The 18,456-nt window shown below is 40.4% G+C and overlaps 1 protein-coding gene across 1 annotated transcript in view; it reads right to left on the bottom strand.

Moving 5' to 3' along the window:
• Positions 1-2,515: 2,515 nt before the first annotated feature.
• The window catches only part of FAM174A (family with sequence similarity 174 member A), a 32,021-nt gene continuing 16,080 nt past the window's right edge, over positions 2,516-18,456 (bottom strand). Inside the window, exons 2-3 of the mRNA XM_090037202.1 lie at positions 15,925-16,059; positions 2,516-3,130 (exon numbers count right to left, since the gene is read on the bottom strand). Coding sequence (XP_089893328.1) covers positions 3,127-3,130; positions 15,925-16,059 — 139 coding nt within the window. The 3' untranslated portion in view covers positions 2,516-3,126. The remainder of the gene's footprint in view (positions 3,131-15,924; positions 16,060-18,456) is intronic.

Here is an 18,456-nt window from a genome sequence, read left to right as displayed (position 1 = left end):
CATTACAGGAACTTTTTTTTATACAAGCTGCCAAAACAGCCTGTGCTCTAGTACAATATGCAGGTGTTACTAAGGGTTTGTTAGCTATAATGTAGAAATTGTTTATGCAAGATGTAAACTAGCTGGATATTTGCTGATCTGATACTGCTGCTTATCATTTCATTTTTTCTACATGTAAAATGAAAAGCCTTGGTGAGGCAGCCTATCAGCAGAAAGGGATATGGGTCTGCAAAATCTAATGAATAAAACTGTCACATATCTTTACAGTTGATTGATAGCAATTTTCTGATTCAAATGAAAATCTAAAATGATTTTGGACGCAACCTGAAACAGACCCTGGCCAGAAGCCATCTGCTCTTTAGATGCCTAAAGTGCGATCCTGTTCCAAGTTGCTTGGGTCCCTGAAAACCCATGAATACAAGCAGCAAGAGGGCACTCCTCACTGCTTTTTGTAACTTAGTCTTAAGGTTAAGGTGTCAGTGGGTGCATTTACATGTTCAATTAGTGCAGTGTGAAACTCCAATGCAGTTCACGCCAGAGTTAATAGCTCCCAGGTACAGTATCTACATGTATACCTGGGACTGCAGCAGGTCCTGGGCTGGCAGCAGGCTTGGGGGTCAGCCTCAGGGCTTGAGGTCATGGTGTTGGGAAGCAGAGGGGCTGGCTGGGACAGGAGTGCACCCAAAGAATGGAGCTGTGTGGCTAGGCAGCAAGCAGGGGCCTGTGCCCCTGCTGCCTGGACATAATTTATGCCTGAGTCAGTGTTTACATGTATGTTTAGGGGGCTATTTTTGCTGCCATAAGATAGTAAGATTCCCAACAGTACTACCTTACAGTCTCAAAAATTAGTTTGCTGGGGTTGAATAGCATCACATGTGTAGACTGACAATTTATACTGCAGCAGATTATTCTACTACACAGTTAAGCACATGTGTAGATGCATTCAATGCATTACAAAGGTGTCAACAATGTTTTAGGGACTCAAGCAAGGTAGAATAGGATCGCATTTAGGCACTTAACTGGTTGAACAGGATCTGTTCCACATTTCCTTGGGAAACATTTCCTTTGGCAGAGCAGTCATAAATGCCTGAAACACTTATTCAGAAGAGAATATGTGTTGCATAAGTATGCACTTCTGCATAAGCGTGAACACTTATGCAGAAGAGAACAGAAAGCATAGGTCCAAGCAGTGGTTATCTGCATCAAGAAAGAACTATGGTTAGAGCCCATGATAGCATGATATCACAAACTGACAATTTAAGAAATCTTCCCACTGTAGGATGAGTACAGTGAATCACCTGAATGACGCAGCTAAATAGACTGTAACTGCACACACTAGATAGTCCAAAATCCTTTAAATACAATAAATACTGCAAAACCTGGATGTGCACTTGAATGAGGAACTAGATTGTTAGAACCTATACTGAAAAGCTCTTCTATTTTACAAGACAGACAGTGTCCTGACACTTTTTTCTGCTTTTGATGAGGATGTTCTGGACTTCTTTAGAATACAGTCTTTCCAAGAGAACAGTCAATGATTAGCCATTCCTTGATGGGGAGGGCCAGGATCAGGGCATGGATAACAAGGAGCTGGCCATGGTGCTGCGATAATAGCCTTCAAATAATGAAAAGGTGATGGTGAGGTTAACACCTATGGATTAGTCTACCAATGCATGCACACAGCCACAACATGCCCATAACCAGGAATGCAGCCCAGCAGCTTGGAGAGTAGCATCTGGCCGGTAAGTCGGGGGGAGGGGGGGGACGGCATGGGGAGGGCAGATCGATGCCCCTGTGGTGAGGGAGGAAGGGAGGTAGTGGGGCTGGGCTGGGGCTGGCAATGCCCAGCTGGGATGGAGCAGGGTCTGGGATAGAGTCAGTGGCTCATCTGGGGGGGTGCAGGGCTGGGGGCGAAGCTCCTGGGGGAGGCATGGTGGGGTATATGCCCCCTAGATCTGCACATGGGCTGAGGGTGGGCTGCCTGCTGTGTGCTCGGGGTTGGGTCTGTGCCAGCCTCTTCCCCGTGGCTGTGCTTGGGCCAGGCCAGGCAAGCTGGGTTGCAGCAGTACTGGGAGGCAGGGGCTACGGCAAATTTTGGGGTGGCACTAGCCTCCCTCCCCCCACTTTGTAGCTCCCCTCCCAGCATCTATCATTAGCAGCTATAACAGCTTTGCAGAAGGAAGATGTATGCTGTTTGAAACCTGGAGACTTCTATACATTTACTGTCAACAACTCCATAAACATGAGAAAAAAGTCTTAGGAATCGTTATTTAGACTACAATTAGCAAGTACTATCCAGCTATGAGAAGAAAACAGTTACTCATAGGAACACAGGGCACCTATCCAAAGCAGCAAAAGGAGACTACATGGACAGCAAGGTAAACAAGGGTGGGGTTTTATTCTGTGTGTGCACACCCATACTTCATGATAAAAGTTAAGCTCACCTCTGGGATAATCTACTACAGGAAAGTTACTGCAAACACCTACATAATAAAGAAGTATCATACAAAATGTGTAGGAATGTTGTAAAACGTTTTATTTGTACACTTCCATACAGTTTTAAATAATGGTTACATACAACAACTCACATTCATTTAGTTAAAAATACTCTTAAAAAAAAAAGAATCACACATGGCAGTAGTTTGGCATATTCTTTTGAAGAGGAAAGCATCCCAAATAAAACACTAATTTTAGCACTACTAGAGAACTGATGTGTTGATTTGATGTTGATTTACTTAATTTTACATTGGCAAAAAATTAATGAACATATTCCAGATTACTGTAGAAAAGGGTATACCTTCAGTATGGTAAATAAGGAATAAAACAAGCAGAAAATACCCTGTTTTAAAAGGGTAATAGGCAACTGTTTCCAAATAGTGCACACACTTGCCATAAGCTTTGAATTTAGAATATTCTATATATACAAAAAGGTACAACAAATTGTTACAGTATTTATTGCAACAAACGAGGGATGTCATAAAATAAACAGTTTAATACCCATCACCACCACCTCTTCCTCCCTCCACCCCTTCCCCAAACCCTGGAAATATATTGGCTTCTTATTCCTTCCAGGTAACATTCTTCTTCTGTAGCTAAGATTAAATTCTCTCTCTGAAAGGCACACATTTATCTGCAATGAAAGAAACAGAGGTGATAATCTTTACAGTGCCTTGTTTCATGTGAAGCTTCCACACAATTTTAGACACTGAAAAAATCTGAACTATGTTTAAGCGCTAACTGAACTTGCCCAAACAATAGCCAGTTTGCAACACTGATGAAAACCCTCTACTTTGTACATAAAATATTCTTTGACAAATTACTTATATAACTAAGAGAATAACACAACTTGAAGTTATATTTCTCTATGCTTGGTTTATGCTTACAAGAAAAAAAAAGCCTGAAAGAAACCTTAAAGGATTCCAGAGTTCAGTAAGAAAATATAAGCATGGATTTTTAACTCCCCGTAGTTTTATACCCTTGTGCTGAGTTTCCACAAGGTACAGATACACCAATTGCAATTCTTTTCCACACATTTTTATTATTAAAATGCCCAATGTCTAAGCAAAAGGATTTTCTTTGCCTGACTGATAACTTTGACTATGTATTTAATGGCTGGCTCTCATCTGGATGTTTGCACCTGCACAAAGCAGATGCTCACTCTTATGGAGGAGAATGCTCTGAAGGATGGTGATTTTTGCATGTGGTTGGAATGTCACATTACAGGGGGTACTTCACAATGCATTTTGCTTAGGGAATGAGCGTAGCAAGTTCTGAGTATACCACCACTGGATCACAGAAGACTGAGCTGCCAACGGCATGCAACCTTGAAAAAGGGCAAATGCAAAGTTTGAATGGACTGGTTGAGGTATGTGGAGCAGAGATAGTGAGGCACTGCTCTCATTGTACAAAGTACTGGTAGGACTGTATCTGATATACTGTGTACCGCTCTTGTCATCCACGGTCAAGAGAGGAACTCAAGCTGAAAGAGTTGAGAAAGAAGGGTGACTACAGTAACCAAGGAAATGCACAGCCTATCAAGAGAGAAGACAAAACTGCATACACTACATTGTTCTACTGCTGTTAATAAGCCTCCATGCAGTGCAGCAGAACTGTGGCTTCTAGTTCAGGAGGTATCCCACAGAGCAGCTCCACATGCTTGAGGGTACCACTGTTTAGTATGGTAAATTTCTGATGGATAGGTGCTAAAAATTTAAACTTCTACAGTGCCTCTGGAATGAAAGAGCCTGTATACACAGTCAGTCTAAACACCACCAGTCCTTTTTCAAGGATCACCTAAAAAGTTCTTTTCACTTTTCTTACCAATTGCCATTTTTCAAATGGGCAGTTACTGCATTTACTTGAATATAAGACACCACCCATAAATAGATTCTATACATATGGAAATGTTGTAATTGTTAGAATTTTCCAGATACAGAATCCAAGCACTGGAGGGCTGTCTTGAATCCCTGTGAGAGAAGGGAAAGCAGTGGCTGGGTGAGGTCAGGTACTCCTCTTGTGCTCTGCCCCACCCACGACTTCCCCCTTTGGCTTTCTTGCCCCCTTCTGCCACCTACACCCTTCACCCCCACTTTCCTCTTCCCCAGCCTCCAATCTCTTCCTCCTTCCCTGCCCCCAGCTTCACTAGTCTCTGCCCCTTCCTCTCAACTCCCCAATCTCAGGGAAGTGGGGTAGCGGGGTGGGGGGAAAAGGAGGCACAACAAAGGGGGAGGAGGGCAAAAGTTTGCTGTGGATCTGTTTTGGGGCCCTGACCTGGGTTCTAGGCCAGTCAGAGCTGTAGCAGCTGCCTGCTCCCCATTCTGCTTCATATGCGAACGTAAAACAAGGGGCTTTTTCCCTACCATGCTAACTGCTCTCTCACCTTATATTTGAATAAATACGGTAATTAATCCCAAAATATTTGGTAGGTAATTAGCATAGATGATATTAAAAGAAGTTTCCTGTATGCTATTCATTTGAGACTCTTGAGATAATTTTGTATACTTAAATCCCTTGCAGCTAGACAGTCAGCCTTAAATCTGAGATTAAAACTGTTGCACAAAAACTAATTTACCATATACTATACAGTAAATCTTCTAGTAATGACGAATTAATTTGTAGAACAGAAAAGGGCTGCAAGTTTCTTCTCTTTCCCCAAAGCAGCCTTCAAGGCTTTTGAATTCTTTATGGTTTTCCTTTAAAAAAAACATTCAAAATTTGACTACCTATTTATTTAAAAACACATGGTTAAGTGCTGAGCTGCAAAACATGCAAACAAACAGCCCACACCATAAAAGAGTCAATTAAAAAAAGAATCAACACACTAATTATGACAGCATATTGTTATAGTACCATATACACAGGCTTCAAAAAACAGACTAACCCTCAAAAACAATGCTGCCAAACAGCAATTATTTTGGCTGCACCATGTATAAAAACCTCAAATAAAAATCTATGGTACTGCTAGAGAAGAAAAACAGTCAAAAACAGTGCAGGGGCCTTTCAGGATATATTACAAAGTTTGAGCACTTCTGTATTAGGTTAAATTATGTTGTATGAGAGAATATACTGAATGAATAAAAATCAAAGACTTTGTGTATTTCTTTTTTCTTATTGATTGGAAGCAATAACTGTTTGTGGTTGTTTTCACATTCCAAGGCAACAGCTTACAACACTAATGAACTTAGTTTTTGTAAAATTTCCTTCTACACATCATCATGCAAAAAACAAGGTTGATTTTCTGCAAATACTTTCACTTTAAATTTTTATCTACTGCACATGTTTCTTTTGGAGATAAAACTTCTTGTTTCATGGTTAGTAGGGTCAGAAGGGACCTGAGAAGACCATCAAGCCCGACCCCCTGCCATGGCAGGAAAGAGTACTGGGGTCAAATGACCACAGCAAGGTGACTGTCCAGCCTTGTCTTGAAGACCCCCAGGGTAGGAGCCAGCACCACTTCACTAGGAAGTTGGTTCCAGATCCTAGCCACCCTGACAGTGAAGCAGCGCCTCCTGATGTCTAGTCTGAATTTACCCTCTGCCAGCTTTGACCATTATTTCTAGTCACTCCTGGTGGTGCTCGGGGAAACAGGGACTCCCCCAATGCCTGCTGGTCCCCTCTGACTAGTTTGTAACAGGCCACTAGATCCCCCCCATAGCCTTCTCTTGTGGAGGCTGAATAGGTTCAGGTCCCATAGCCTCTCCTTGTAGGGCCTGCCCTGCCGCCCCGATCATGTGAGTAGCCCTCCTCTAGACCACATCCCTCCACATTTCCATGTAGTACAACTGATTTTTCTCAGCTAGTTAATGACAATGTAGAACAGTGGTTCTCAACCTTATTAGACCTGAAACATCCCTCAGAAAACACCATCTCTTAGCTTTTATTCATCTTTTGACTATGGAAAAAATACTAGAGCAATTCTTCTATTGCAAAGAATTTGGGAAGACTGCAACATGTGAGCATGTTTTTGTCATTTCATAAATTTCATAGATGTTAGGGCTGGAAGGGACCTCGAAGATCATCAAGTCCAGCCCCCTGCCCCAGCTAAGGTCAGCTAGGGTCAAAGGATCCCAGCAAGATAAGCATCCAAGTATTTCTTGAATGAGACCAGAGTAGGTGTCTGCACCACTTCTGGAGAGAGTCTATTCCAGGTCTTGGGGGCTCAGCCAGTAAAGAAATTTTTTCTTATGTCCAGCCTAAAACAGTCTTGTAGGAGTTTATAACTGTTGGATCTTGTTTTTCCTTGGGGCGCTCTGGTGAAGAGACATTCTCCCAGATCCTGATATACACCCCTTATGTACTTATAAGCAGCCAGCAGGTCCCCCGAGCCTGCGCTTTTCCAGACTGAAAAGTCCCATGGCTCTCAGCCTCTCTTCATAGAGCCTATTCTCTTGCCCTCTGATCATGCATGTGGCTCACCTCTGGACTCCCTCAAGCATCTCGACAGCCTTCTTGATTGCGGAGCTCAGAATTCAATTCAGTACTCCAGCTGTGGCCTCAACAAGGCTGAGTACAGCAGGAGGATGACATCCTGAGATTTACTTGAGAAGCATCTATAGATGCAAGCCAGAGTTTTGTTTGCTCTACCGGCTGCGACATCGCATTGGTGGCTTATGTTTATTTTGTGGTCAACCCTGACCTTCAAGTCTGTTTCAGCAGTGGTGCTAGCAAGAGTAGGACTGCAGAGCCTAAAAGTATGCTGCATGTTCCCCCTCCCCGGTGGCGTACCTTACATTTATCGTATTATGGATTCTTATTTGAAATCTCTGTATTTATCTTGTAAATCATGTGCAAGTGCTTACACACCTAATGGTATTCATATCACATACCACCCTTAAGATCTTGCAGCACCTAAGGATGTCATTGTACCCTAGTTAAAAATCAATGCTCTAGAACGGTGGTTTTCAACACATGGTCCATGGACCCCTGGGGATTTGCAGACTATGTCTTGGGGTTCACACTGCCATTCAAATTTTTTTAGAGCCCTGCAAATGAAAAAGGGTTGAAAACTACTGTTCTAGAATATGCAAAGTGAAGTCATAGTTACTGTCCCAAATTTATTCTTTGGAGACCTTAATGGATTCAATAGCTAAAAAAATATTGTAGACTGTCATTGCTCAACATGTGAGGTTTAACTAAGTTAGCAGCCCTGCAGGACAGATATTAAGGGCATATATGCACAGCTTTCTTAAGCGGGACTCAGCTGCCCACAGCAGATTGGGTAGCTGGAGCAAGTAATGATGTCTGAGGCAGGCAACATAATATCTTAAATGACTGTGCTGTAATGTAGTCATATCAAAGTAGCTACAAACGGGGGAGCTCAGGTACTGTAACAGCAGTGTGAAGCTCAGCACAAGTTAGTCATCTGAGCATTAATCCTGCTTCTCAGGGCAGTTTTGCAGGCCACATTGAGGTCTCTACTTATCAAGGTTATATTAAGCCTATCGCTAGCATTGGTAACAAGGTTAATTCAGGCAAATCTATCCCACACACTACTTACAGCAGTAACAGCCATATAGACCTAGCTTAAGCTGCTTTCTCTTATTACTGAAATGAATTTTTCAAAACATGGTGTATGAACTCAATAACAGCATCAGGGGAACATTAGACAGCAAGTACTGGGATTTGTCAGGCTCCTTCAACTGCACAAGAATAAGCATATAAAATAAAGCTGAAGACAGAGAAAATGGACAGAAAGTAGATTTCATTTGGGATATTGTGAGGCAGTGCTAGAAACAAGAAAATTATGAGAGTTTGGGGAGGCTTTTTTTTTAAAATCCAGCTTTGGATATTGTGCTATCACCAATGCATCTATAAGCACCCCACTCAGCTGACTTCTGAATTACACACATTTAGCAATTGATATTGTCATTTTCTATACTGTCACTAGTTTGGTATATTGCATTACAATGACTGCTGTGCCATGGAGAAGTCATATTTTATTTAAAAAAAAAAAAACCCTATAAGCATTACTACTGCTTTGAGAAGGCCATTTTTCACAACTAATATTATCAAAGCAGGGCATTCTCTTTCAGGTCCAGAACAAGCCTGGTGCACATAAACACCACGTTCCATCTCAGCTTAAAAAAACCAATCTCAGAATCTTCTGCAGCAGAAGCATCTTCCTGCAGCAAGATGCAATTGCCCACTTACTAACATTAATGGATACCAGAGTGTACAGCTGCATAAATATGTAAATACAACACTGGTAACTTTGCCCACATTGCTTGTAACATCTGTCATTCTAAAGACTACAAAACTCATTTTTGAAATGGCCAATATTAATAATTTAATTCAGGCTTTTCTTTCTGGAATGGTTAAGCTAAGTGATTATTCCCTAAAGTAGGTAAATCCAAAACAAAGGCTGCTTATTTGGAAATTCAAGCAGTTTTTCTTCCTATGAGTCGACTGTATAATAACGTAGATTTGCTAAAGGCCTCTTTGCTAGGATGCTGGGAGCTGGGGGCAAGTCAGTTCCACATACAGATCTTTGTTGATTTAAATACAATGAGAGCATGCTGCACGTTTCTTAATTAAGCACAAGTGCATGGATTTCAGCAACAGCACCACATAAAACAGTAAGTAATGAAGCACAAACTAGAATGCAAAGATAAAAATTATGAAACAACTGTCACAGTCCATATGGAGGGCAATACCCAAGAGGATTTTTTTTTTGCTGCTCAAGGAATCTCCAGGCTCTAGCCATGGCACTGATTAAGTTCCAAAGGTACATTTTGAAAAGAGAACAAACATGTCCCTCAGTATTGAAAGCTAATGGAAACTGACTAGGTCTTTGGTACAATCCTATTCAGATTTAACAAGTTGTCAAGTTTGTCCCTTTTGGTTTCGCACTACACAGGATTTTTAGCTGTCAGGCTCTTTAGGAGGCCCACACAGCCACTTGCACAACATTTGTCTTCTTGAAAGTGGAAAAATAAAAAGTGAAGGCAGATCTGAGCTTAAACTAGACTTCTGTCAAGAGGCTGTGTTCTCCCCTCCATTGCCTCATTTGCTGTCAATAACAAGAAAGAAAGATGCTGTTCTTGTGAGGCTACTGCCACTGGGGCAGCCACCCTGAGGTGGGAGATGGTGGCAAGAAGGGGCAGAAAAACATCAGCTGCTGCTGCAGCCACACATCACACTAGTGGCACAGTAGCAGCTGGAAGTCGTCACTCAATGGCTAGGGACAGAAGTTACACATAAACCAGTTTAAGTGATCAGAAACAGGTTTAAGCCTGTAACAGAACAGAAGTTCAGTGCACATAAACCAGTTTCAAAATGGCTGAAACTGGTTTAAGATAATCCTGGTTGAATGAAGTATCAGACTGATTTGGGCCAAACTGGTTTATGAAACTTCTGTCCCAGATCCCTTCCTGTTCCAAGTTAACTCACAATCCCCCAGCATGCTTTCCAGCCCTGGGCTGTCCTGGCTGTTTGCTCCAGCAGAGAAGGGTTGTGTGTGGGGGGAGGGCAGGAAGGGATGGGCGGAGGGGGGAGGGAAGAGGCACATGCCCTCCCTCCCCCCCCCGGTAAACTCCGGCTGGGGTCTGGGGCTGGGGGGGGGTCAAACCCACCTGCCCATGAGTACAGAGCTGCCCTGCTGATAAACTTACTGTTGGCTGCACCTGTGGACTACAAATCTGAGAGGCACCAGGGAAGCAGAAAGAGAAAGTGATGAGCAACCCTGCAGAGTCCTGCTGGCATGATTCTGGCCTGCAAATCCCAGGGACCTCAGGGACAGCAGGAAGAGGAAGCGAAACACAGCCCAGAGAGGCATGCTCTAGAGTGCCCCAGCTTCTGGCCTGAGCCACGGCAGGCATGTGGCTGCATTTCCTGAATCAAAAGTAAATGTGTGCCCAATTGTTTCTCAGTTTAATCTCTGCAGCTTAGACTAACCTGCAAAGACTGAATCAATTCAGCCTCAGGCTTTTGACTGTTTTTACTTAACCTATGCATCCCACTGCCATGGGAACTGGGCTGCTTTGCTATACCCTGTACTGCAATCTGCTTTACCTACTGATATATTTCATGGAAGGCTTCATGGCTTGGATACGAAGAGGATTTGTTGCAAATTAACAATTTATGTTAAAGATACTTTGCTGTAGATCACCAAATGATAGGAAGCAAATAATGTTATGTCTCAGTCTAGAAAGGCAAAACAGCAATATTATGCTAATTACATTTGGAGAACATACAAACCAAGTATAATGCAGTGGAATAATTTCTTCAAACAAAATAATTGGTTTAGAAAACAAAAACTCAGTGTTACCACTGGACAAGCTGATCTCTAAACACAGGCTACTTGGAGAAACTTCAATGATAATGTTAGGTCTTCTACAATGTGAAACAGCAATGTTAAAAAAAGAAAAGCAAAAAAAGAAAAAAAAAAAGTCAGTGTAAACAGCAATTATAGAGACTTTGAAACGACCCTAATAACTCTCCAGAACTGGGCAGAGACTGTGTTAAATGTAGGATTTGGCTACGGAATACAAAGTTGAAGGAGTAACTAACTGAAGCAGAAATTGGGGTACAACATATGCATTTAGTGTTCTGTGTTAATTTCTAGAAGGTTTAATAAACTAAGAGAAAAGAAGCTGGACCAAACAATATTGTACACAGCTAAAACAGCAAAATTCATATTCCCTTCCCCCAAACCAGCCATGTCTGCATTTTGTTCTTTCAAACAGAAGCAATATACATGCCATGACAGTGGAAAAAACTTACGGCACCGAGTTCTAAAATCATTAAGCCATCTCCTCACTGTTAGATTGCAAATGTCTGGCTAGCATAAGATATGCTTAACATAGTATGGATTCTGTTTAATGCAGATACTGAATTCTGCAAAGTATGACAGTATCCTCCCTATGAAGCAGAATCTAAACAAGAAATGTCATATATTTTTGGATACAATTATACCAAGTAGCATGCTGGATACTGTGAATCCAGTAAGTGATAAAGGTACAGCTCAGAATACTTGTTCTTTTTTCTTCCAAATGCAAACTTGGTGGACATATAGCTAAGTAGTACTTTTCCCAGATACAAAATAAAAATACAATCTTGCTGAGCTAATAACCACTGGTTTTAAGTACAGGATAGGACAGCAGTGAATTTGGTTCTCTCAGCAAGGATAACCAAACTGTTTTTTAAATGGCAACTAAGAGTATGATTCTCATCCCATTACCTGGATTAACTTTTTAAGTCCAATGTCCCCCAGTGGGCTAACTGCTTTCTTCTTCTCTCTCCTATCCACTCTGCCTCTCTCAGCAGCATCTCCTCCTTTTTTCCTCCCCACTTCCTACCCTTTGTATTTTAATCACTGCTTTCTATTTAGCAGCTCTGCTTCATATAGTCCCTTCACATCATCTGATGAATCCAGCCCTCTCCTTATAAAAGCTCATGCTATACATTCCTGATTTAATTAGTCTATAAATTATGCAAATATACCCTGCTTTCCATCATTTTTAAAAACACTTTAGATAGCTTAAATATAATTTACCCATGCTATGGAAGAGCTGAAAAATAAACTGGAAGTAGATCCATACTATAGTACACCACTGAATATTGATATTTTTAAATACAGTATTTAAGGAATACAATGAAAACAGAAAAAGGGCATCCCATCTTTTCTGGCCTGTATCTCTTACAATGAACATTATATTTTAACGTATCAGTTGATCTATTTTACCTTTTCCACTGCTCCTTCTATGGTAAAATATACTAGTATCAGGCCAGCCACTAAAAGTACTGGAATACGCTGCAGCTTGCTCATCTGTTCTCATATGCTTGATTACTTCTCAGAACCTATCACTATTAATTACCATCTGCCATAAACTGTTTAGTTGTTATCTTTATATGTACAAACACCAAATGCAGACTACTTCCATGTAATAGAAGTCAGGGAAATACTGTTAAAGCAAAAAACAAGAAACAAAAAAAAAAATCCTGAAGTAAAAAATACCTCAACTAGGAAAAAGAGGGACAGGTAGAGAGAGTTAATATAAATATGCTGGAACTATCACTTTTCAGATGACAGTCTAAAAGCCAATAATTTTATCACTATAATGAATATATTCTTGGACCATTACAACCTCAAGCAGGAAATTCTCTGGACTGGGGGGGGAAAAAAAAGGTCCCATCTAGGACTTGGGATTTTGAAAAGCACCGCCTGAATTAATGGGGATATCATTGCCGAGCTGTATGTATGGGGAAACATAGATGCGTTTCATCTCTCCACCATGAGCTAGTAGGATGCAGCATCAAAGGAGACCACCATAATCACAAGCAGCTACAGGACCTCTCCTTGTGAGACTGGGTGGCCAGCAAAGGCTGCAAAGTTAAAGTTAGAGGTGGTAGGAAGACTCAAAACAAACCATGGCCATAGCTGTTTTCTCTTAGCAGAGGGCTTTCCATAACTGAGAGAGAACAAGTAAAACCCATGAAGGTCAGGTAACTTGACCCACAAGTCAATAATCTTGTTAGTAAGGAACTTTAATCAAGCTGTATCAATATAGCTGGTAACAGATATGGAGTCCAGGTACTTGTTACATGCAAGGAAGAGGCTGGGGTCCTTAATAAATCCTAATTAAAAGAGGACTTGGAGAAGGCATCTCCTAAAGTAGATGGGAAATGGAACTGGAGCTTCTGCACTGAAGAAATATGCCTCTTAAGAAAGTATGATCGAGGACAATGTGGTCCCAGGAAGATGGAAATTGACCATCAGACCCCAGCTCTTCCCAGATGGGAGCAAAACAATTCAAGAAGAATTTTGACCTGCGTGGAATGAGTTACTGTTGGTAGTTCCAAGACAAGTTAAATGAATAAGGTTGTGGCCTAATTAAATTATAACCCTTGTACCTTTCCTTCTGTATGTCTAATACAGAAACAGGAATGAACCCTGGGAGAGGGCAGAGGGAAGAGTACAAAATATACTGTAACAACTTCTTTACTTGGCAGTGTTTGCATCCTTGCCTGGTAAGAACAATGCTGCTCTAACGAGTTTTCTAAACATAAGTAGAGTTTTTAACACAGTATTCACCTACTAAACTAAAAGCTAAAACAAACAAACCAAAAAACAGTGTAGAAATGGATCCTATACTGTCAAAACAGTTGCGTCTTTAAAGCAGGGGGGGCAAGATGGGTACACAGGGAGGGGAAAGACTTAGCTACTTTCATGTCTTGACTACAGAGGCTGCAAACAGTAAGAACAGCAATAATGGAAATATAGGAATGTGACAAGTAAGGCCTGCTTTGAGAATATTATTACTTCACCTTATTTTAATGATTATAAGCATGTTCAGCACTGTTTGCATGTAAATTTTTATATTAAAATTCAGTATTTTCCATTGGATATGACAAACTAAATACAAATTGATAAGGAAATTCAACAGCTAAGGCACCTGCAGCTACCCAACTATTCAGATCATTTTCTCTATAAATAGCACAGGACACTCCACATGAAATGAATGCTATAAGAAGTCACACCTGAAAAACAGTATTTAATCTGGTAACTAATAAAGCATACAGACAGAATTAAGGATGCAGAAGCCTTGGTTTTCCAAAATAACTTTTAAGATGTTGTGTGTTTGTGTTAGGTCTCAGGACATCTCTTAAAATGCTTTAAGATATCAGTCAGTAATGGTTCTTATGGACAAGCAAGCTTAAAATACTTCTAAGATAAAACTAAGTCAAAAGGAGGCAGATAATAAGATATTAGAATCGAAATTGTTACACAAATGTAACTATCACAATGATAATCATCTTTGCTATCATGGTTCATTTAGGGGAATAATTTACTAAAATGGCTTTTTTAAACATTAAATAGAGCAATGAAGAAGTATAAAGGAAAGACCTTTGTGTTGGATGGTATTCAAAAGAGAAAGCTTTATGCTGAAGAGTTTAAATTGAGGTAGGTTAATACAGGCATAAAACCCCATCCTGCTTTTCTGCCTCCCCTCTCCCCCCCTCCACCAAGAAGGAGGGAGAGGAAGAAGGTGAAGATGGTATTCTGATCTGGAGCTTGAAATACAATGGAAAAAGGGTGCTTGCTTAATAATAGCTAGACAGCAAGTCCCAGAATGCAAACCCCAAATGGTTATTTTCACACCAAACACTTTTAATTTTCTCGGTATACACTGATTTGAATATATGCTCTCTTTTGGGAGAGCTTCAGAAAAAAATGTTTTATACTCTCTTTAAAGTCTGTCACTACTGGCAATTAGCTCAAACATGGGGCTTAAATTTACCTTATCACCAAGGATCCTGGTTTTTCCCTGATAAAAAAATCCCCAATTTTTGGAATTAAAAAAAGTAACCCAAAATCCATTTTTTCCATGATTAAAATGAAACAAAACTATATACATCTATATTAGTGTTGTTTCATTTCAATCGCAGAAAAAAGTGGATTTTGGGTTACTCCTTTTAATCCAAAAATTGGGGATTTTTTTTTTCCAATTGGAGAAAACCAGGATCCCTGCTTATTACTTTGGAGAGCAGGTTTTACATTTAAGCTTTGTAACAGTGATGCTAAATCTCTGTGTGTCCTAAATGTGTGCTGTGATAGGATTAAACTGTTCTACAATTTTTGACAAACTAAATTTGACTGGGCAACCATAATTCTGATCTTTGTTATCTCACCAAGGTTTCAGAAGCACCTTATGCAAATTCAGAATTACATGGTTCTTTAGTGGGAAAGATCTCAATCTGAAAAGCTAAATAAAATATAGATAAGTAAAGGCACCAAAGCTTAAGACAACCAAATACAAGTCATGAGATTTTCACAGCCATGTAGCATCTCCTCCTTCAATAGAGAAGTTGCCAGAAACTAGGCGCCCTTTTTGTGTGCCAGTTTCAACTGAGACATTGTTCCAATTTTGTGAAGTCCAAACAGATGTTCAAAATGTCCAAAAAAATCTTATGAAAAATTATCTTTTTAGCTCTCATGACTGCAGAAAGCTTCTATGTGAATTGAAGATGTCACTTTATATGACAATGTTTTTCCCAAGTCTACAGATTACTTCAAACAACAACTCAAAAACAAAATTTCCATATACCCCAAACTGCCTTCTCCAAAATGGAAGAAAGGGTTGCTATTAATTACTAAATGCCAATCATTTTAGCAGACAAAATAGGGAAGGGAGTGAAAGCTATTGGGAACTGCAGGTGGAAAGGAAATGCAAAGATGAGAACAATGGACACCCCAAAAACTTCAGCACTGAAAGGAGGGTAATATTTACCACATAATCCTTACTATACTTCTTAAAATGTGACCTTCAAGTGTATTTTACTGACCTATTCTAATAGCTTCAGTTGAATATTAATATGTGCACGACATAATGTGTCTGAATTTGTAATTAAGTTGCTTGATGCTTGACCATCAGCATTCTATTTGCTTCTGTTGCAACTAAAGCATGTTAAAATTTTAATACAAACCTTCGAGGATGATTGGCATCAAACAGTGTTGTATCATCATCGTCGTCATCTTGTTCTAAGGGTGTCAATTCCATGTTTTCTATGTTAGTGTCCAGAACTCCGTATCTTCGAGTCTTTCTGTTTCTTCTTCTAAGCCTGAAATATTTTAAAATAAAATGTCTTTAAATTACTGATATAGAAAACTGTGGGAATACTGTATTAAAAGGGAACAGCTTTGGTTTCTTAAAATATAAACAAACTGAAATTCTCTATACACAGAACTATTTAAAATATTGAGTGTATAGGGAATCGTAGAAAAGTAAGCCTGCGAGGAATCACTGGAGGTTATATAATCCAGTGGTTCTCAACCCTTTTTGTACCAGGAACCATGGCCAGTCCCAACCACGTAAATAGTTTAAGTAGAAAACAGCCCCCTGGCCACCTACTCCCAACCCACCACCCCTTGCCCACAGGTCCCAGTCCCCCACCGTGTGGGGCAAGCGGTTTCCAAGGAGCCCCTTAGCGGCTGGAACTCTGCCAGTCTGCAAGAGAAAACCCAAGGATTCCCACATTTTTATCCTTTAAAAGAGAATTCATTTTCAAAGTTTGTTGATCCATTTTTAAAGCTTGTTCATGATCCTTTCACATATTCTTGTCACCCACTTTTGGGTTGTTAAAAGCTGAACTAATCCAACCTCCTGCCAAAGACAGGGTCATCCCTATGTAAACCATCCCATACAAAACCTCTAACCTATTTCTAAAACTACACAAATCAACCTGTCACACAGCTCCAAGCCATAGCACCCTAACCTGACACAGGCAAAACACGAAGACAATGGCAGAGTCCTGCTACTGCAAGGATTATTGAAAATATGACCAAAAACCCAAGGAAGAGAGACACGTTCCCCACTATAGAGGAAGGCAAAACCTCCCAGTTTATACCAAACTGACCATGAGATAAAATTCCTTCCTGACTCTATATGAAAAAACCTGTCTGACCCTGAGTGGAGGTGTTAGACCCTCTAGCTATGAATCTCTAGGCTTTAGTTCCAGCAGGAGCACTGGCACACCCCAGTTAGAGCCCAGCCATAGCTGCAGCCAACACACAATGCTTATGAGGATGGCAAAAAAAAAAATTCTTGCTGGCCCCATGTAGCAACCAACAAAGCCCAGAAGCACGGGATATACCTATCATAGCTATTCCTAGACCATCATCTCTGACCAATCCTTATCCAACCTCTTGAACACCTCCAATTATGGAGTCTACAACTTCGCTAGGCAGCCTATTCCACTGCCTCATTTTTCTAACAATGAAGAAATGTTTCCTGATCTAAGTCCATTTTACTTCAAATTCAAACTATAGGTCCATGTTCTGCTCTCTGCAGCAACAGATAAAAGTTTTTCCCTTTTCTTTATGGCAACCCTTCGGGTATTTGAAGATTGCTATCACATCCCTCCTTAATCCCCTTTGCCACAAACTGAACATGGCCTTCAACTTCTGCTTTTATGGCTTGAACCCTCTCTAGGTTCTCCGTGTCCATTTTAAAATACAGAGCCCAAAACTGTACACAATACTTTAGATATAGCCTAACCAGTGCCAAATAAAAAGGGACTATCACCTCCCCCGTCTTGTACCTATTGCTTCTATTGATGCAGTGCAAAAATCATATTTGCCTTTGTACATCTGTGTCATTTTGCACTCATATCAAGTCTGTGATCCACCAAGACTCCTTTTTCCTAGTGGTGACATCCAGCCATTATGTATTTGTGGTTTTGCCTATTCTTCCTGAGATGTAACACTGTTCATTTGTCAGCACTGAACTTCATCCTGTTAATTCCAGCCCAGTTTTTCATTCCATCAAGATGTTTCTGGATTGCACACCTATCCTTCATTGTGTTGGAAATTCTTCCCATTTTTGTGTCATCTACAGTTATACTAAAAATCTGTCTATTCCAGCCTCCAAATTGTTAAAAAAACCCATTGAAAAGCACTAGGCCTAGGACAGACTCTTGTGGGGACACCACCTGGAACCTCCTCCCACTCTGACATGGATCCATTTATAATTACCCTTTGCTTGCAGCTATTGAACCAGTTGTCTATCCACCCTATAGTAGTTTTCAATAACCTACACTTCTCCATCTGTTTGAGGTGATGTGGGACTTTCATCCCAATGAAGTAACATTAAAATATCAAAGACATTCCTCTGAACATCAAGTTTTTAGAAGCAGAGGGCTATAGGTTGCTCTCTGTCACCCATGGTTCTGTGCTTAGGTATTTTAGTAATGGTAAAAGCATGAAATGCTATTTCTCTCTCTAACTATGTACAAATACCCATCTCCACTGAATTATGGTCATCATATATTTCACACGTGCAAATATAGGCACGATGTTAAGTAAGCTTTGAAAAATCTTGGATCTATAGCGACAACATGGAAAATCTAGCTATGAACATACAAAAATCACAAGCTGTACACTTCTATACTGATAAGCAGATCTAAATACAGGATTATCCGATACAAAAGGGCCTAATAAACTGCATGCAATGCAAAACA

Source organism: Crocodylus siamensis, chromosome 3 (assembly GCF_052110815.1).
Source record: "Crocodylus siamensis isolate JL-2025a chromosome 3, ASM5211081v1, whole genome shotgun sequence".
NCBI lineage: Eukaryota > Metazoa > Chordata > Crocodylia > Crocodylidae > Crocodylus > Crocodylus siamensis.
This window is presented reverse-complemented; position numbering and strand designations above follow the sequence as displayed.